This window comes from Glandiceps talaboti, chromosome 1, assembly GCF_964340395.1.
Source record: "Glandiceps talaboti chromosome 1, keGlaTala1.1, whole genome shotgun sequence".
NCBI classification, from domain to species: Eukaryota; Metazoa; Hemichordata; class Enteropneusta; family Spengelidae; genus Glandiceps; species Glandiceps talaboti.
In genome coordinates, this window is record NC_135549.1 from 20,293,211 (window position 1) to 20,314,891 (window position 21,681).

At 37.3% G+C, this 21,681-nt stretch overlaps 1 protein-coding gene across 1 annotated transcript in view; it reads left to right on the forward strand.

Moving 5' to 3' along the window:
* Window positions 1-21,412, forward strand: part of LOC144453971 (E3 ubiquitin-protein ligase HUWE1-like) — a 69,231-nt gene extending 47,819 nt beyond the window's left edge. Inside the window, exons 54-76 of the mRNA XM_078145348.1 lie at window positions 504-682; window positions 1,211-1,250; window positions 1,988-2,270; window positions 2,393-2,817; window positions 3,404-3,533; window positions 4,097-4,146; window positions 4,590-4,706; window positions 4,821-4,957; window positions 5,820-6,096; window positions 6,515-7,593; window positions 8,356-8,473; window positions 9,024-9,133; window positions 13,184-13,329; window positions 13,704-14,086; window positions 14,565-14,620; window positions 15,101-15,325; window positions 15,691-16,057; window positions 16,617-16,950; window positions 17,558-17,770; window positions 17,986-18,091; window positions 18,665-18,964; window positions 19,478-19,668; window positions 19,870-21,412. Coding sequence (XP_078001474.1) covers window positions 504-682; window positions 1,211-1,250; window positions 1,988-2,270; window positions 2,393-2,817; window positions 3,404-3,533; window positions 4,097-4,146; window positions 4,590-4,706; window positions 4,821-4,957; window positions 5,820-6,096; window positions 6,515-7,593; window positions 8,356-8,473; window positions 9,024-9,133; window positions 13,184-13,329; window positions 13,704-14,086; window positions 14,565-14,620; window positions 15,101-15,325; window positions 15,691-16,057; window positions 16,617-16,950; window positions 17,558-17,770; window positions 17,986-18,091; window positions 18,665-18,964; window positions 19,478-19,668; window positions 19,870-19,972 — 5,369 coding nt within the window. The 3' untranslated portion in view covers window positions 19,973-21,412. The remainder of the gene's footprint in view (window positions 1-503; window positions 683-1,210; window positions 1,251-1,987; window positions 2,271-2,392; window positions 2,818-3,403; window positions 3,534-4,096; window positions 4,147-4,589; window positions 4,707-4,820; window positions 4,958-5,819; window positions 6,097-6,514; window positions 7,594-8,355; window positions 8,474-9,023; window positions 9,134-13,183; window positions 13,330-13,703; window positions 14,087-14,564; window positions 14,621-15,100; window positions 15,326-15,690; window positions 16,058-16,616; window positions 16,951-17,557; window positions 17,771-17,985; window positions 18,092-18,664; window positions 18,965-19,477; window positions 19,669-19,869) is intronic.
* The last annotated feature ends 269 nt before the right edge of the window (window positions 21,413-21,681 follow it).

Consider the following 21,681-nt stretch of genomic DNA (forward strand, 5'->3'; position numbering starts at 1 on the left):
ATGATTATGTCATCATAAGTGACTTGTCTTATACTGAGAGAATGAAGGAGTTGCTCCCACGTTGGACTAAATATGGAACCAATTCAGAGATGATTTAAAAGTCATGTTGTTCCCATGTTCATATGCATGCATTGCAGTAAATATTGATATAACTACAGTAACACATATTTAAAAGTTCCAGTTGTAATAATCCTGTAAGTCAAAACTGTTTTACAAGAAGCCATTACAGATTAATAAAAACAGAAGTATACAATATATATCTACACAGTTGCAAGACATCTAAAATCTATAAAAATTACAACAAAATTAACACTGAAAAATAACTTTTGAAAACTGACAAGGGTCTTGCACTGTTGCATGTGCCACTAGGGAGAGAACTTCATTCCATTACACCAGATGTGATAAAGTGAATATTAATCAAACTTAATGATCAGCCACAAAGACAATGGCAACGGTGTAAGTAACTTAAATCCATCATTTGGTTTTGTTTAACTCATCTTCAGTGTTGAAACCACCAATTCTTGAAGTATTAGAGAAACATCGTGATCAAGAAATTGTCGAGAGAAGAGAGAAGCGAAAGAAAGATCAAGAAGAAGAGGCCAAGAAAAAAGAGACAGAGGAGAAAAATAAGAAAGAGAAAGCCAGTAGTGAACAGTCTAAGGAATCCAGGGAATCAATGGAGGTATACTCCCAAATACAAAATATGAAGTGTATTATTGTTAGGAATAGTGTGGAAAATTTGCCGTTTGAATTTCATGAGACCACAACCGAAATTTTCAACCCACTGTATTGAATAGTGCATTATGGGCTGATCGCCAATGTAAATGATCGGTCACATTATTTTTAATGACAAAATGATCTAGTCATGTTTACCCGTGCAGAAAGGCTATCCTTCTGATTACCCCAGATTAGGTATTACTGCAACTACAAATAGTCCTGTCGTCCTCTGTATTAGTAAACTAAGTTTGGATTTAAAACAGTGTAGTGGGTAGAATGTTTGAAAGCAACCTTTTTACTCAGACTGACTTTTCTAGCATGACATAGTGTCAAAGGTCATTATCTCTGATTTGTGTTTTTATCTGTGTCAACAGTCATTATCTCTGATTTGTGTTTCTATCTGTGTCAACAGTCATTATCTCTGACTTGTGTTACTATCTGTGTATCACACTACCACATTTTTAATGATTCCATTATTGGATTTTCTCTTCAGCTTGAGGTAGACAATTCTGACAGGATGTCGACATCACAAGGTAAATATACAATGTAGTACATATCATATTGTTAGGATACACTCCCTTATATAATTGTCTTTCTTTGTTGATTATTATTATTATCATGTCATGTTAAAGGCCAGGGTTTCAATCCCAGGTTCTTGCATTAGTTGAGCCATATGGATTACATAGGATCGTTTTTTTATTGAGGACAACACATTCTGTTGATCTGCCAGACAACTGTTTGTCTAGCCTAAATTGTAATCCTATCTGAACTTGGTCTTTAAGATATTCATAATAAGATTATTACAACCAGAGCTGTAAAAAGCATTGAAATAACAAAACAAAACAGAGAAAATAGAAATTAAATGAAAACATTTAGTGTGTATCAGGCATGTGTATTTTGTACACTGACTTTAAGTGTATTAGATGAACAATGAATATTCATGACTCCTGAGTGCTTACTACCTTGCAATAAATAGTAGTGGTCGTGAAACATTATCGTTTATCTAATACATATGTGTGCATGCCAAGTCCCTTGATGCAACTGTGAACTACCAATGGGAGGTGAAATAAAGAGTTCTGTTTCAGTTTGGTGTTTCTTGGCAATTGTGTAAATTTAATGTGATGTAAAATCATGAAATGACTTTCCACAACCCAAAGTTAATATCATAATGGCATTCTTCCTTACCCAAAGATGGGGACTGATAAATGAGTTAAGTACCACTTTTTAGTAATGCTAAAACTTTGAATGTAAAACTCATTGAATGTTTCAGCATCAGAAGCCATCAGCAGCATGGCAGCCAGCATTGCAGCAACTGCAGTACATCTAGGAACATCAGCTGTCGCAGGAGTGACAACATCTGAGGCTATTACAACATCAGCAACCGTATCTTCAACTCCAACAACACCTGACTCTGCAACACCTACAATGTGCACAGAACAGAGCTCTCCGCCTGCTGTACCGACAGTTACCACTGTCACAGCCCAAGTCTTTAACACTCCTGCTGATATAAGAATGATACCGAACGTCACACCTAGTGCCCCTAGGACAGACAGGTAAGAAAACTTGTCAATGGATTACGCTTGATGATGTACAGTTGAAATATTAATTGATCAGTTGTTCCTTCATTGCTATTGTTGTACATGTACTTACAATTGTACTCTCAAATAAATTTCAGACTTGTTGATGATGCACCACCCACTGCACCGCCCAGTATTCCAGATTTCAGTCACCTGGGGCTGTCTCACGTAAGTGATATAGCAAGAAGTGTAGCCGTTGACTTATTTACAGGCCAAGATACCCCGGCGCCGGCAAGTGGACAGGAAAGGATAGACAACCAAGGTACAACATCCGAGCTGACTGGAGCAATGGCTCAGACGTCCGAGGAAGAGAGTGGAACATCTGCAGCAACTGTAACGCAGAATGAACCAACACCAATGAGTGTAGACACAGAGACAGAAAGACAAACACCAGGTGTTGGATCTGATGAAATGACATCTGGAGAGTCTGTTGAAGCTGCTACATCCACCTCTGAAGTTGGCAATGTGGTGCCATCAGCAAGCACATCAACATCATCAGGGTCAATTGTGTCAACTAGTTCAGGTAAGGTTGTGGTTAGTTGATGGCGTTGTAGATCATGCAGTTGCAGTGTTTTTAGCCCCAACTGGCAAAGCTACTACATTGGGTTCTGTATGTATCTCTCATATGCATGGACCAAATTCATTCAAACTTGATGCAAGGAAGACATACCATACAATTTACTGTACGTATGCACATTCATTCATTTCACATTATTTTCCTTTTCAAATTTGAATGAATGGCAGCTGTATTTGCTAGTAAATTCGAGGTATTTGCAATAGTATGTCATTTCACACTATACAGTCAAAATACAACAAAACGATTGACTAGTTCTCGCACACACCATCAGTAATGAGAGTAATGCATGTGTAGCACATGGAGCAGAAGTATTGGTTTTGACCAAGCAGTCGAAAAGATCATTAATTTTATGTCATGCCTAGGTGAGAATTGTAGGGCTATATTGTAGACACCAATGAAAAACTTGGGGTGGGGGGGTGGGGGGTGGGGGGGGGTGTCTCTTTCATAGAAGACTTGTTTTTTTAAATGTCACTTGGCTGTTGAATTACTTTGAAACTATACCTAAAAAAAAGTTTCATTTCTCATGATTCAGAAAATATACAAAATCAAGAAAATTCTGAGAGAAATAATGAAGGAAGGTCACAATCAGAAAACACAGGAGGCGCACCAACCATAACAGCTAGTGGTCAAGATAACCAACCAACTGGTCAGCCCCAGGCAGGGTAAGCATACATATATACATGTGTCAATGTGGTTTCCTTGAGAAATACTCCAATGAGGAGCGAACATGAAGTGCTGGAGTGAGGAGACGTGAAATAGAATGAGTGGAGCTTAGTAGCTATGAATTCTTACAATGAGTACATACTTGGGTATACATCCTCTTTTAGCAATTCTGACATATACAGTGGGCTGTTTTTAAGTTTATCAAAGTTGATCTTTTTGTGGCATTTTTTATGTTAACAATAGAACTGTGCGTTATCACTGTATCTTATATAGCTGCATTAATTGTAGTTTTTTGCTGTGGTTTTGAGGGTTTTTTCATCTGTTTTGGTGACTTTTTAAGTTTTAGTGTTTAACCTGCACCTAACGCTAGGATCATTGTAATCATGTAATTACCTATCTGGAAACAGTTACAGCAAGGTAGGCCTTTCAAAATATTCTTGGACAGTGCTCACAAGAGGCTTATATATGGCTTTTTTGATAAATAAATACTTTATGTTGCAATTGATGTGCACAGACAAAAATTGGCATTGATTTGATTTGATTTGATTTGATTTGATTTCAGTGACAGTGTTCAATCAAGTGGTGAACAAGGTGCACTTGATATTTTACATGGTAAGTGTCATTACAACTTTAATCATGTTTTAACCTCTGTTACTTTGAAATGTTTCTTTTTTTCATACCAAGTACAAGTACTGAATTCCATAATATTGTTAGAAACATTACAGGTGATGTTGTCATTGATTTTGATTTTTAGAGTGGAAAGCTGTCGCGATGTAATCGTAATGAGTTGTCAGTGTTATACAGTCATGAAGCCCAACGATTTTACTCAGCGCTCACATTTTGTATGAGAACTCCTATGGTATTGTGTCAGATTATAGGTACAAGGCACTCACAGAAGAAAAAATAAATGACAATGAAAGTAGGGGGTAAATAAAGAAATCGCGCCCAGTTCACTACACCAGATTTTAATTAGATTGGACTGCAGTATAATTTTAGAAGTTGAAGTTCCAGAGCAAACACTATATTCACATTTAAAATTTGATGTGTTTACCCAGGAATCCAATTGCCAGAAGGTGTGGATCCATCTTTCCTAGCAGCTCTACCAGAAAATATTCGTCAGGAAGTTCTACAGGAGCATTTGGGAATCCAGCAACCAAGACAACCACCTGCCGGTAGCGGTGGTGGTGGTGGTGGTGGTGGTGGTGGTGGTACTGGTAGTGCTGGTGGTGCTGGTACTGGTACTGGTACTGGTACTGGTACTGCAACAGGCCCTACTAGTACATCAGGTGATGGTAGTACTGGTAGTACGGCTACTGCTGGTACTGCTGCAGGCAATGGGAACAGCGCCACCACTGAAACAACATCACTCAGTCAAGTTAATCCAGAATTTCTAGCAGCATTACCACCACATATACAAGAGGAGGTAAGATTCATTCATTCATTCATTCATTCATTCATTCATTCATTCATTCATTCATTCATTCATTCATTCATTCATTCATTGGGATTGATAGGATGTCTGCAACTTTTCATTTCAAATGCCACACTTGGGTATTATCCCCCAATATTTTTCTTTGTTCAGCCAAGCAAAATACCAGTGACCTAAGGGGCCATATCATTACATACTTGCACAGTCACTAGAGGAGTAGAGACAAAACCCTTAGGTCATGATTATTTTCCAGCTGAATGAAGAGAAATGTTGTGGAATAATATTATACCTCCTCAAGCATAATTTGTGAAAAATCAGGAAAAATTACAACAATTTAGAATATTTTGTTTCTGCAGAACCGATGACGTAGGCACAAAATTGTTGTGATGTAGAACAACCAGGGTATATAATCCATATTTTTGTGTTCATGGACTTGTTGTCAGCATGGTATAACATAGCATGAAACATGTTCAGTCATAAGTTAATGTTGACAGATCTCTGACCTAGCTTTAAAGAATGATATAGGGTAGTACTCCATATGAGAACATATGATAGACTTTCAGAATTCATTAGTCTAGCCAACCATTGTGTACAAATTACAAACATATGCCTTGACCAACAGTGTTTCCCGTAAGCCAAGTAACATGCCACTGATGCATAGCAACTATTTGTAACTCACCAACATTTTGAGTTCAATTAATCCCTGAACTGGGTGGTTACTCACAAGATAAGCCATATTTCATCATTTTGATCAACAGTAACCTTGTAGTAGAGTGCATATTGTTAATTGTGACTAAAGTTTCATTAAGTGTAAGACAAGAGATCATTACATTTTGATTTTGACATTACTAACTAGGTGTTACAACAGGAGAGAGCAGAACAGCAGCGTCTAATAGCACAGCAGCAAGGACAGTCAACATCTCAAGAACCTGTAGATCCAGCTCAGTTCATCCAGAACTTACCACCGTCTTTAAGACAGACTGTCTTACAAGACATGGATGATAGTAATGTGGCATTACTTCCAGCTGATATCGCAGCTGAAGCCCAGGCTTTGAGGAGAGAGATGCAGTTGAGACGTACACAGGAACGGTTGATGCATGAAAACAGTGTCTTGTCGGCGCTCTTCAGATCAGGTACGTTCAACATGTCTGAGTGTTTACAGAATGGCACTACATTGCAAGTTGTTGTGTGTAGATGTGATTACATGTATTTGAATATTGTCTTACATATAGATGTACTTGTCTCCAGTCTTGGCCAATATTAGACAATATTGTAATTGTAATGTGTTGTATTATGTATTACCCTTATCTAGTGGGATCTGGCCCTTTTGAAATAATGCAAGAAATTTTTGGGTCCACCAAAGAAAAAGAAAATCAACACTCCTTTGTTTTCCCCTAAAAGTTAACCAGTATTTAGTGGCCATATTGGATTCTAAAGTGGCAGAATTTGATAACATTTCAATTTCAAAGTAATGCTTGGGCCTTTGACATATGGATTATGATAGTCCTCTGTGTGTTATATTGCACTGACCGTACATTTCATTTATTGTAGGCTTTCCCGGAAGAGTTGGGAGAGGAGTCACATATGCTAGGGTATCCATACCACAATCTAGAGGTGGTCATTGGACTTGGGGAAATGTCAACAGAAATGCCCAAAGTGCAATAGGTGCAAGTGCTATTGCCAAATTTAGGGGAAGACAGTTAGTCGATGCAGAAGCCCTGACATGTTTGCTAGTATTACTCTTTGTTGATGAACCTAAATTGAACACTGGAAGACTGCATAGAGTTCTGCGTAACTTGTGTTATCACCAGCCGACACGTGCATGGGTCATACAGTCTCTACTGGGTATAATGGAAAGGACTAATACTTGTAAACTAAGTCGTTCTAATAGTCAGTCTTCACAGACCAGTGATGTTTTAGAAGTTTTACCATTACCTATGCAAAGGACAGATCCAAGTAAAACTAGCCAGCCTTCATGGTTGTCGGTCAGCATGGATGCAGCACTCGGGTGCCGTACAAATGTCTTCCAGGTTCAACGTAGTTCTAGCAGCAAAAAAGGCAGTGATAGGAGTAGCTCGGTAGTGCAGATTCACCCACAGGCAGCCCCAGTTGTATGTCGCCACGTGTTGGACACTTTGATTTCACTAGCCAAAATTTTCCCCAGTCAGTTTGTGCCACCTAAAGCGAAGGAAAGTCAATCATGTTCGAGTGAAGATAAACCGGAAGACAGCAGTAAAGTTACTACTAAGTCATCTAGTCAAGTGAGCATTCAGTCGTCAGCCAGCAGTAGCAAACAGACTGCCAAACAAGACTCTGATTTCTGGGAGCTTCTTATAAAGCTGGACAATACAAGTATTGGCAAGAAAGGCAAAAGCACACTGAAATCTCATATGAACAGCACTATAGACAAAGAGAACATTGATCAGAGTCCAGAAGCACCTCTAAGCAACCTGATGATTCACCTCTCACATCCAGTGGTGAGACGCAGTGCGGTGTTGACTGATAGACTGCTTAGGTTACTATCACTCATATCTACTGCACTGCCAGAGACTCACAAGGCCAGTGATAAAGTTAGTTTTGATCCAGGAAGAGAATCTATCATCACCAGAGAAACTCAACACATAGTACAGGTTAGTCGGAACATGCATGAATACAGACTGCTGTGGATGAAAGTATAGTTGGTTTGAAAAGTGGATATATAGCTGTAAAGTTGACAAACACTCATCGCACACGTTCAAACACTGAAGTTCACTGTGAATGTGGTTATTTTGAATTTGCATTTGCATTGTTTTGATGAGTAAAACTAGTGACGTTGATATGTTTGCAGTGTGATAGTGTATCGTAAGTGTTTTATTAATCATGGAAGAGGCTAAATTACACCTATAATGTCGCCTAATTGACTTTCTGCACCAACTACACTACACTTTCAAGGTTAAATATGTAGTGTAGTCGATGTGTGTAGTGTAACGACGCTTGAACTAGGATTCCTTTTCTAAATTTTTTTAAAAATATAGTAGTTCCCCTAAACTTCAACATTTTATCATTCTGCGTAGGTCTCTTTATGTAGATCAGGTCCCATGAGATTTCGCAGAGCCTACTACCCAGCATTCAGTGCGCAAGATCCTGCACGTGAAAAGCCAAAGGACAATTTTGGTGTTTAATTATCTAATTTTTGCTAACTTACTGGTTTCAGTCTCCAGTCAGTCTGTAATATTCCGTTATAGCAGCCAGTGATATTGTTGATTTATGCTGGGCGCTGGTAATGTGTGTGTGTGTGTGTGTGTCCACTAATCTTCAACTTAACACCTAAGTCAAACTTTAGGTATGTTAGAGATTAGCTGGTCACTGTGTTGCCAGTCTATTCATGCAACCATATTTTATATTTATACCAGGGTATAGTAACCGAGTCATCAACAGGTCCATTAGAAAGTTCAGAGACCATTAGAAACCGATCTCAAGATACAGAAACGACCAGTAGTACCGGTCAAGTAGAATCCATGGAAGCACAAGGTAAGGGTAAATCATATCACCTCTATAAGATCCACAGTCCATCTTGAGACACCTACTTTTTATCGAGATAAATACTTCTGTAAAATTCATTTGGTGTTATATTCATGCAAATTTGTTACATTTATGAGCAGAAAAGCACTCGATAGCATTGTTTTCATGACAAAAAATTTGTTTCCCTTCGATATTTATGTCAGTAATAAATTGTAGGTATAGCGAAGAATGATGTCATTGGAAAGATCATCAGGTTTATTTAGTCAATCTAAATGTAATAATATGGAGTTCCTAATGATGACTATGTTACAAGAAGAACAATGACTTTCATTAAAAAAAAAAAGTAGTAAAATTAACGTGAATAAAAATGTGCCTCTGTAATGACATGGTTTTCATAATTTTGCTGATAGCAACAGTAGGTATATTCACACACAATATTGGCAAATATCACATGGCATTTGTGAATGGCAATTACTGCAGAGCCCTGTAGATATGAATAATACAGTTGGTATATCTCCGAGATTGAGTACATACAATTGATTTATGAATTTTTCTCCAGCTACAATTGAATCCAAGCCAGTTAAAAAGAAAGAAGAATCTAAGGAAAGTAAGGAAAAGGAGAAGACAGATCCACTTGTTGCCGAGAAGTATTTACAGCTAGCAGTTGATGTGAGTTTCAGTGTCTTTGAACTTTTTTAGCCCCCGTCGGACGAAGTCCGAGGCGGGGGCTTTATAAATTGGGTTCTGTCCGTGCGTGTGTGCGTCCGTGCGTCCGTCCGTGCATGCATGCGTGTGTCCGTCCTCAGCCATATCTCGGACAACCATGGACCGATTCCTTCCAAAATTGGTACATTCATAATTAGATATGAGTTACATATGCACGCTGATTTTCTTTTGGATGCGATGTGGTTTAGCTGATTTACAAACATTTAAAATATTTCACATGTCTGTAACAATAATTTGTAGAGTAAATTGTACATGTGTATGAACATGGGTTCAGAATTGCAATCATCGAATTCAAATTTAGATTATCGAATTCAAATTCAGATTAGATTCGGATGTTTGTAAGAGTGACTTTTGTTTTTTATATCTACATCGATAAAAGGTAAGGAGAATTATTATTCTTTATTGTCAATGTGCTTTGGATAATTGTTAATCTTTATTGTCAATGCGCTTTGTACCAGTATGAAAACTAGTGCACACTTCATTACATACAATGCATTTCATGCTGTGCCAATCATAATTGTACATTTGTGGTAAATGGTATGTGTGTAAATAAAGCTTTTAAATGAAAGTTGTAAGCGCAAGTATGCATATTTGTTTATCAAAATCATCAAATATGGCCGGAAAACGGTTTATTGTACTTTTTGAGAATTATTTGGTCCCTATCCAATTCGTCTAATATATGAATATGTCTAATAGTGTGAATCCAAATCTGAGAATATTGTGCAAGATCGCCAACGTTATCCAAAAAGAGGCTGATGACGTATGTGCTTTAGATTTCATTCATGAATTGTAGTGCTCGCACAAAATTTCTTCCATTCTCCACGATACAGTAGATTCCGTTGTAAGTTTAACCCTACATTATCAGTGTTCTCCACGAGGGTTTTTTGAGGGGCGCACCGCCCCTCTGTTTTCATGGACCGCCCCTCTGTTTGCGTTCAGCGCCCCTTTGTTTTGATGTGAACGTCTTCAAGAGATTCTATTCAATGCCGTTAATGAAGGAAGTGAACAGCGACACTGCGTCTATCATCATTTATGAACTTATTTATCGCCTTGATTATAACAATGGTAGCCGAAACAAAAACAGTAAATGTAGTACCGTCGTAAAGTAGAAGACGGTATGTTGGTAGTTTCTATGGCCGGGTATATCAAGCCGGTAATTTCCAAGCCTTCCCGTAATACAGTACGCATACGATGTACGATGTCACGGCAATTTTCACATTGTATCGATAAATACGAACAAAATCCTAAAATTTATACATGTTCTTTAGAAATAACTACTCCGGTACGGTTCCATGGTAAAATTTATGTCCTAAATGATCACGTTTGGATGTGAATCGCGATCGTAGTACCACGAGGTAGCTCCAATGTGGCAGCCATGATTGTTACTGCACATTTGCACTGAACGTATTCGGTTATTCTTAGCCCAAATTCGTCACATTAAAAATGTACGTATTTCCGGCAAATTTGGATGAAAAATCATTTTCCATTCGTGAAAATTAAAAGGATATCAAATTTTAGAGAAATAAAGGGAAATGAATTGTTTTCAATTAATTTTTATGAATGACATGCACCAGATTCAGTAATCAAAAATTGGGGTGAACCTTGATGTATACTACCAATAATTGCAAATTTACCAGGGCAAGTCTGTTTTGGTGTTGGAGGACCTGGGTTTGTTTCTATATCACCTCCAAGCAGGAGCAACATCCTGGTGTAATAATTATAATACAAGTAAAGGTGAAGAATACAAGCGCAGCAGAAGGACAATATCTTTGTTAATTTTACATTGATCATGTAGTGCACAGAATAAAAACTTCCTACAGACTGCCTGTATTGTTGGACACACATTCCCATGATTGTTTTATTGCTAATACCTAGTCAGTAATTTGAAATATAAACAGAGACAATTGAACTTTCTATTTCTAGTTCTTTCAAGTGTTTGTATCCTTGGTACAACTTATAATATTGTAGTGAGTTCTAGGACAAGTTTCTAATAATGTATGTACTGTCCTATCACCTGTCTTTTATTTTATGTATGTACTGTCCTATCACCTGTCTTTTATTTTATGTATGTACTGTCCTATCACATGTGTTTTATTAGATTTTGGTTGTTGTCTTTGCTTTTGTTCTCTTTGTGTTCTCTAGTTCTCTAGTGGTCTATGTTCAGACCAGCAGTTAATTTGGGACGGTGCCCAAATCCTACTTTAACCTCCTCAACTGAAGAGTGTTCTCGGGTTCTGAGAACTTTGTTATTGTATTTATGTCTGTTGTGCAAGGTGTGTGCCTTTGTTGTGTCTGTATGCTTGTAAACCAGTACAGGATCCAACAATTTACTCCTACCACTGATATTGAATTTCATAAAATGGAGAGTGTATTTGAGAGTGCTCTAGAAATTTCATCCCAGTGTATTCTTATAGTGAAAGACTATGGTATGGCATTATTTACTCAAGATGACCAGTTCCACTTGTTCGATCCTCATAGCAGAAATGATCAAGGTTATTCAATGCCTGATGTACATGCAGTTCTTATCATTTTCAAGACAATACATGATCTCTGTACCCATTTAAGACAACTAACATCAACATTGACTGAGGATTCTCTTGCAAGTGTGGCTTTTGAAATTACTCCTACACTAGTCTATACAACAAATAGTCCAAGTGATTCCTTTAACCTTACAGCACATTATGGGATATGTTCATCTGCCATCATAACATGTACAACTGAAGAAAAGTATATACATAAGACGAAACAAACACTTAAAGTTGATAATAAAAAAAAATTCTCAAAAACAGAAAGATCATGTGCGCGTAAAATTAATGTCGCGAACCCTGATTTAAAGAAAGTACAAATGTATTCAACAGAACAAGACACATTAACACAATATACTAGTGAAACAGCTTCATGTAGCGTCAAAAGCATGCCACAGGTGTGTAAAACAGACCAATTACAAAGAACTGTTTCACAACCTTTGTCATGTGTACTTAAAATTAATGTCACAAAACCTCATTTAAAAAAGGTACAGATATATTCAACAAAACAACAAACATTAACTCACAAAAACACTTGTGAGATAGCTACATATAGAGTCCATAGCATGACACAGGTGTGTAAATCAGACAAATTACAAAGAACTGTTTCACAAACAAGTTATCAGCACAGTGATAATGATTGTAAAATCATTAGTGATTCTGCACCAGTTACACATTATTATCATCCAATTGACAAATCATGGCAATTTGCAAAAGCAATACTGTTTTCTTTGTCCCCACCAAAACACACTTTATTTTTTTGGGGGCTAGGACTTTAAGTCTCAAACATCCACTGCGGGGGCTGTGTCATCTTCGATGGCTTGTTTTGTTTGAGTAGGGAGAATAATAAACTGAACTTGCTGAGAGCTGCAGATAGCAAGCGTCAACTGGCTTACTTTGTGAAAGTGATTGTTGTATTCAAAAGAAAATAGAATCAATGAAGAATGTACGAGATAAAGTAATTGTCAGCCGTGAACCATGCCAGTGCCAAGATGGGTCGTTCCTTGACCTGGCCATGTTTAAGAGCGTTACATAATTTGGATATAAACTCAGGTGTAGAGTTTAATCGGCTGTTAAATGATGGAATATTCAGATGAACACAATAATGTCATGCTGTGTTTGATCATTGAGGTAACCATCATCATAACTGATTAAATCAGTTTCAAAATTGTTGAGTGAATGACTACTCTTTATCATTTGCCTATAGTTATTACTGTATGGGTGAAAAGTGTTCTGCCCTAGCTAGAGTGGAGATGTGACTGTAGTTGTATCTACACTTGTCAAAGCGTTACCAAGGAGATAGTAAAACTGTATGTATTACAGTATGGGTGAAAAGTGTTCTGCCCTAGCTAGAATAGACATGTGAATGTAGTTAAATCTGCACTTGTCAAAGCATTACTGAGAGGATAGCTCAGGACACAAAATTGTAATATACTGATGAAGTACTTATGTTGACCTTTATCTGTAGGTATTGATATCACATTCATGTACAGAAGAAGGTTTGGAAGATGCCACAAATTTACTACTACATTTATCTAAGCATGAACACACAAGAGAAACAGTCCTGTCTTTGTTACTAGTAGGCGCCCAAACTCTAGGCTTTACACTATGCAAGTAAGTACGCTGATTATGTTTGAAAGTAGTGTCATGTTGATTGTTGACAGTTTTAATCTTTTGTGGTATACGTCATCTGAGATGTTACAGAAATTTTTGAGAACAGAAATTTCTGTAGATGGGAGTTCTATGTACGTGTTAAAACATTTTTTACTTCTGACTTCCATGGCAATAAACTCTAGTCTTTACTCATGCTCCTAGTATGATGTACATTGTATGCTTAGATTGCAGACAGTTTTAATAGTTTGTTGTGTACATTTTTTTGTAAATTTTTGTTTGATAAGAGATATTTAAGAAAGTGTCTTGCGTTTGGAGTTGTAATGTAAAATGCTGATTTCTGACAACCACTAAGATTTGTACTTTTCATGTTACAGTGACATCAAAGTACTTCTTAAAGAGCTAAAAGAGCATAACATGAAGACATTGGGAAGTCCTGATGCTGAAGGGGGTGAGGAACCATCAACATCATCTGGTCTGACTCACGGTATCCTAGCAGACAGGTTCAACCGAGGGGTACGAGTGGTACTGACAGCGCCAGCCAATCGTAAAGGTGGATACGAACTGAGACTCCCATCTATGTCGTTATTTACCAGTAAGACATCCACTCAGCAGTTTTTCCTGAGGATCCTCAACGTTATCATCGAGCTTAGAGCTAAACGACTGAAAGAAATCCAGGCAAGACAGGCAAGGGAGAAAGAGGTGAAAGAAAGGGAAGCAAGAGAGTTAGAAGCCAGGGAAACTGATGGAAATAGAGCAAGTAAGTGCTGTTTTAAACATAGGCAATGATTTCATATGAACATTGAAGATGTGCAAGTATTATTCATGCTGTACTAGTGGACCTGCTCGATGTTTGACAAAGTTGTGAAATTCCAGTGTAGACAACAACAGCTCATTATACTAACTTTGCATATATATCTAAGGGAAGAATTTCTTCAAAATTATTGCAGGTATAAATGGAACAGCTCATGTCATGTCAGAAAAAAAAATGTGCACAGCATTACTTTATCTAGGGACAAACCTTAACAAATATCAGTGAACTGTAATGAAATGTAACTTAGGCAATTGATACTTGGAGAGAGGAAACTGTTTAGTGTGTTTTCATTGAAACCAGTGTACACCGTGATTAATTACATCTGCTAAAGATGAAACACCGAATGTCATATATACTTTCCACACAAGTAGATTTGGGTTGAGCATTACTGTAATTGCACTACAAATCTTTGTACTTCTTACAGCTAATACCAACTCTGCTCAGTCAGCTGAAGGTGGAGAGACACAAGAAAATACTGAAGTAAGTTTGTGTGTGTGTGCGTGTGTGTGATAATCTTGTGCATGTGCACTAGATAGAGCATACACTTGTGGATGTGTGTAATTGGCAATAATTGTGTTTGACTTTACATTTTGATCCAGTTTTATCTAACTTGTAGTTTTTTGTGTGCACACATGTACCCCCATATAGAGAGTATACATTCCATGTAACTTAGTCACTGTAGTAATGCTTTGTATATAAACATGATATAATTTGATAGCCTATTCCTTTGGTGATATTGTTGTACTTGACAATTTGGTAATTTAATGCTGTTTCATATTGAAAATGAAAGTTGTATTTCTCTATTTCATGTGTTAGACTAAATTAACGAAGTAAGTTATCACACTGTGTCAGGGAATGAAGATGTTGTCGTAACAAAATATGCCATCTGATCTATCAGTATTAGACAACATGGACATAGTTGTACATTAATCTAGTAAATTGTGTCTCATTGAATTCCAGTCTACAGCCTCTGAACAAAGACCATCTAGTATGGAAAGCGATACTAACCAAGGCACTGCATCTGGTGAAGATAACAATGAAGAAGCCAACACAAACCAAGGAACTGCAGCTAGTAGTAGTAGTGAAGCACCTATGGAGGTAGAAGAAGTTGCTGTTGCAGCGTCTGCTAGTGGTGGAGGAGAAGGAACCTCTAGTGATGCTACCAAAGATGATGATCAGAAAGAGGTAAGTGGATTAGTCTGAGTAGTACAAGGCTGCCGGGATGTGGAAAAATAGATAGTATTTTACAAATAATTAGTCATAAAGATCACTATTTCTGCTTTCCTAGGCTAAATTGGCTGAAATTGTTGCATATGCAGTGACCAGTACAGTGAAAGGCCAGGGTTTCAATCCAGGTTTTTGTATACAGTAATACAGTATACAGTAATGCTTTCTTATCAACAGGCCATAAAAATGAGATACAGTCATGCTTTTGCTCGGGACATTTCCGTTGTGTTGAAGTTGTAGGTACACCTGAGTAGAAAATGTCAAGATCATAATATTCAATATACTTATTTGAGTGTTGATGTTCGTGTTTGTTCCTAAAACAGGATATTATACCACGGCTAAGTGAACAACTAGAACTTGAAGAGCTGTGGGACACCCTTAGTGAATGTTTGTCAGAACTGAAAGAAACTGCCGACGACCACGCAGTCCTGGTACTTCAAACAGCTGTTGAAGCCTTCTTCCAAGTCCATTCTACAGAGAAGTCATCCAGTAAACCAGGAGAGTTACAGAGACATCTTAGTAGAGAGGCATCCTACAGTGTTTCTTCACTAGATCTTGGCCCTCTGTCACCAGCACCAGCTACACCTGGATTATCAGGACCTCCATCTAGCCCTTTCTCTAGAGATAGTTCAATCAGCTTGATTCCACCTCATCTTCCTCCAGATACCCAGAAGTTCCTTCAATTTGCCGGTATGTTGATAGTACTACTATTGTATGTTGTATTACTGAAATTAGCATTACTAGTAATGTGTACAGTTTAGTACAACTGTCGACATCAGACCGTGGACAGATGGAACCTGTTATAAACAGGGAAAGTAAACAACTGAATTGGATTAATAACACTTGGCACAGCATGTTGGAAGTATAGAGACTTGTATTCCAGTCCATCATTTGATAAGAACAGTTGTACAAATTTCGAGTTCCCCTGGCACTTCAGATGAGCACTTCCCTAGTCAGCGTGTTTATCTGTGCAATCACTTCTCAGACATGCAAAGGTCAAATTTGTTCAAACCTGGCACAGAGATCGCGTATTCTAACGGTGTATGCACATTACATTTTAGCAACTTTTGACCAACAGCACTGTACTATTTTCATCACAAAGCTCAAATTTATGAAATATCGGAATAATTATGAACTGACATTGTTGAGTAGATATTTCTAGTATTGGTTGGGATTTATGTACTATTCAGAAATAACAATGAAACTGAACAACTTATTCATAAAATTACTCTTTCCTTTTTCATTTTAGAAACTCACCGTGTAGTATTGAACCAAATCCTGCGACAGTCATCTACACCTCTCGGAGACGGGCCATTCTCAGTCCTTGTTGATTACACACGTGTCCTTGACTTTGATGTCAAGCGTAGGTATTTCAGACAAGAGTTGAAACGTATGGATGATGGTATGAGACGAGAAGATCTTCAAGTGCACATCAAGAGAGAAAATGTCTTTGAAGACTCATTCCGAGAACTTCACAGACGTTCAGCTGACGAGTGGAAGAATAGATTCTATATTGTGTATGAAGGAGAGGAGGGACAAGATGCCGGTGGTCTGCTCAGAGAATGGTATCTCATTATTTCCAGGTCAGTGTACAAACACCATATTTTGGTTATCAGAAAGACGAAAGATTGTATAGTGTAGACACTAGAGGGTGCTGTTCAGAACAACTTTTGGACCAGAATTGATGGCCATGGTAGTTGAGTATTCAGGGGTGAACAAATCATTTTGTGAACTGGTGGTCCCTGGACCAGTGCCTTAAAAAATCCAGTGGTCCTGCTGAAAGAATTAGTGGTACAAGGTAAAATTTGTGCAGGTCCGCCAAAAAAAATCGCTAGTCCCGGACCCAGGACCAGTGGATTTGTTCACCCCTGGTATTATAACCCATGAAAAATCATCATGGTTAAGTGAATGACTTGTAATCAGCATATTTGCCATTGCAGTTCACTATTGCCATGAGTTTCTTGTCCCTCCACAAGATTTGACCAATATTACTGTTTTGTTTGTGCAACTATATAAATGGGTATCTGGTAGGACATGATAATTATGTAAGAATTTAATTGTATACACCAGGTGATAAAGTTATATACCTTGAAGTCCTTTTACACCATGGATTTGAGTTTTTGTGATTATATAGTATTTAAAAGATTAGGTGTATGTTTTTTCTAAAGTCAAGTTTTGCTTGTATTGCAGGGAAATCTTCAATCAAATGTATGCATTGTTCAAGACATCGCCAGGCGATAGAGTTACATACATTCCCAACCCAGCTTCCCACTGTAACCCTAATCATCTAAGTTACTTCAAGTTTGTTGGACGTGTGATAGCCAAGGCTATCTATGACAACAAACTACTGGAATGTTACTTCTCCAGATCGTTCTACAAACACATCCTAGGGAAGCCTGTCAAGTGAGTATTCAAATTTACTAGTACATCCCATTGGAAATAGTGCAACTTGAAAGTAACATTGATCACAGCTTTGAGGATTTCTTCTTCTGGGCAAATATATACCATGCAGTAATGAGCGTATACAGCACTTGTGGTTCACAGTTAACTTGTGACCAGTATTTGAAGCCATGTGTGGGAAATTTCACTATGTAATAATATCAACATTTCATTCTCAGGTACATAGACATGGAAAGTGAAGATTATGCCTTTTACCAAGGCCTTGTTTTCTTGTTAGAACATGATGTATCTGAGTTAGGATATGAACTCACTTTCAGTACAGAGGTAAGTCATTGTTAGAACCACAGTATTTTATGCCTGCCAAAGTTCATATGTACAGGGGAGGATTTGAGAAAGCCTAGACAGAAATATTACGCTACTGAGATCACTTTATGACAGCTAAGAGAGAAACAACCTAAACCTATTATTGTAATGGGTTGAGTTAATTCCGTCAGTGGACACTGCTATGAGAACCCTCATGAAAGAATGGTTCAATTCAGTTTATCCAACTGTTTATAAATGGGTACCTGTCAGGATGAACGTTTTTGATGATTAATTCCATGAGTTAATGAACAAGGTTTGCACATTTCCTGTACAAACTTAGTATACCTTTAGCCAGGAGATAGAGTTGTACAGTGCTTTGAGCACACATTATTATTTGGGGACAGTACAATGTTGAAAAGTCACGGTGACCATTATTTCAGGCTTGGCGATTTTTTCATGCTGAAAAAAAAAATTGCACTGATAAGGGTTGAGAAAATAGGAAAACTTGTTTGAACTCTTGCTTATTAAAAACCATCTTTTCATTTCATTTATTCTGATTGATTTGTTCTTATCGTAACATTTTCTTCATGTAAGGTTGAAGAGTTTGGTGTAACTGAAGTACGAGACTTGAAGCCGAATGGTCGCAATATCATAGTGACGAGAGAAAACAAGCACGAGTATGTGAACCTGGTGTGTCAGATGAAAATGACTGGTGCTATCCGGAAGCAGATAGACAGTTTCCTAGAAGGATTCTACGATATCATCCCGAAAAGACTAATTTCTATCTTCAATGAGCAAGAACTAGAGTTACTTATCTCGGGATTACCAACCATTGACATCGACGACCTCAAGTCTAACACTGAATATCATAAATATCAACTGAGTTCTCTGCAGGTACGTTTATAACACAAACGTGTAGGTGCTAATGGTGTGACTAGAACTTGTCATTGTGGGACTTACATAGGGTGATAACTAAGTAAGGAGGGGTAATTAGGTATGACAAGAATGGAGTTAGGTAGGGAGAAAGTTACATGTGGAGGAAGGTAGGTATGGGTAGAACTCAGTGTGGAGGAAGGGGGTATGACAAGACCTAACATACAAACAATGTTTAAGGGAGTACTCTCAAGCTGCCCCCACTCTATAGTCTGCTGCTTGAACTACATTCATTATTTACTGTTAATAAGTTTGAGAAGAACATCAAGTTACATGTATTTGCAAGAGCATTCTAACTTTCATATTGATTTACTATTATTGTTCCTGTTCAGCACTTCAGAGTATTACATCATATTAGATTTTGACATGTTACAAAGTCTTGAATTCATTCATTCATTCATTCATTCAAATGTAATGAAGCTACTGTGCACTTGATCTTATTTTGATTTCCCTGTCTATTTTTTCCCTTCAAAGGTGCAATGGTTCTGGAGAGCACTGCGTTCCTTTGATCAGGCAGAGAGAGCCAATTTCCTGCAGTTTGTAACAGGCACTTCAAAAGTACCACTACAGGGTTTTGCTACCCTGGAAGGTATGAATGGACCACAGAAATTCCAAATTCACAGAGATGATCGTTCTACTGACAGATTGCCTGTTGCACACACATGGTAAGTCAATTTCATACATTCATCTTGATTTTTACAGAGTATTTGCTTGAAGTATATATTTTAATTAGAGTTTTCAAAAAATGTTTAATGCAACCTAAATAATTATAAATACTCAAAAATGAGTCCAATTTGTTAATCAGTAGATCTCTTAACCTGTGTACTTTGCAATAAATAAGTGGTCTTTCTCACAATTTTTTCCAGTTTCAACCAGCTTGACTTACCTGCCTATGAGACTTATGACAAACTGAGGCATATGATGCTGTTGGCCTTCAATGAGTGTACAGAGGGATTTGGACTTGCTTAGACACTGCACGTCAAGTGATGTGAATGTACGTACAGAGGTGTTCCAACTCAAACAAACATTACACATGGGAGTTATGAATGTACAAAGAGATGTGGACTTTCAGAAACACCTCATCAAGTAATGAACATACAGAGGTATTTGAATGTTAACAAACATCAACTAATGAACATGCAGGGGAATCTGGACTTCAGTAAACATCACACATTAAGTAATAGAACATATGGAGGGATTTAGACTTGTTTGAACATCAACAATCAAGTGATGGACGTAGAGAGACTTGCTACAACACGACACATCAAGTTCTGAACATACAGATGAGTTTAGACTTGTTTAACTCCAAAGATCGACTATTATATATGAATGTACAGACTGGAATTTGGTCTTGCCGTAACACCACACATCAACAAGTTATGAATGTACAGACATCACACAAGAGGTTTTCTATGAAAACATTTCGAAAAAAATAACATAGTCCTTAGAAAAAGATGAGTTTATAACACTTTTGACATGTGATCACCTTCAACTGAGAGAATTCATCAAATGGAATGATTGGTAATGATTAGATAGATATACATCTATGTTTACATTTTGTGCATTTTACGAATGAAATTATTTCACTTCTCTCTTCCCAACAAGTTCTGCCCATCCAAAGACGCAAATGTAATTTTGAAATGTAGAGAGACAAGTACTAGTGGCTGTGATTCAAAACTAGGGGGATTAGCTATACCAATGTCTTATTTACAATTCATACTTATGCAGAACAAAATAACAAGTATTTGAATGATAATCTGTCATGAAATATCATAGATAACTCATAAAAATTAAGTGTTTTTTTCCATCAACGTGTCTGAAACTTTTTTTGTACAGCTACCTTGAGGTTTTTGTGTAAAGATGTGGATTTTGAACGTCTTTTCCTTGTTTCTAAGTCTCTTTGTTTTTTGTTTTTTGTTTTCTTTGATTGACTTGTACACAGACCGAGAATTGACATTGTTTGGTTGTGTGCATACAAGAGAGAATTATGCAGGCCTTACCAGATGTGTATGAAATACTGTAAATCCTTTAATTAGATCAAATCTAATGAATTAAAAAACAAAAACAAAAAAAAATTGGAAGAAGTGAGGGGGTTTACATCATTACTAATAAATACATTTCGTTAACAGATTTGGAGAGAAAGATATTTTTTGACTGTTCTATTTAGTTTGCTGAACAGTAGAACAAAGAAGTACACTTATCTGAATTTTCATTTCAGAATCAAAAAAGAGAGAGAGGGAGAGACAAAAAGGATGTCATAGTTAGTAAATATTCGTATAAAAAATATCAATATTGACTTGGTCCCGTAGTACGCCTTACTATATGAAAGTTACAGACTCTGTATTATTTGGACTTTGGAACAAGCCATGCTGTAAAAAATAAAAGACAGAGATTATTAAAAGCAGTGTTTTCACCTTGGTAATGAGTTTCTTTGACTGTGTATGAGTGTGTGTGTGTGTGTGTAAATACAGCAGTATACAATACTTATAGGCCATTCCAGACTGTTAATTTGAGGAAATTGAGAATACAGCGCCCTAGCTCTAATTGGTGGTATGATCACCTCATAGTAACATTTCTTAAGAGCTTTGCCCCTTGGTATTCTGTAGAAGTGTAATCAGATATGTTTTTGTATTGTTCAGACGTCCAGGAAAGTCCAGCTGTGCTCTATGATCAACTGA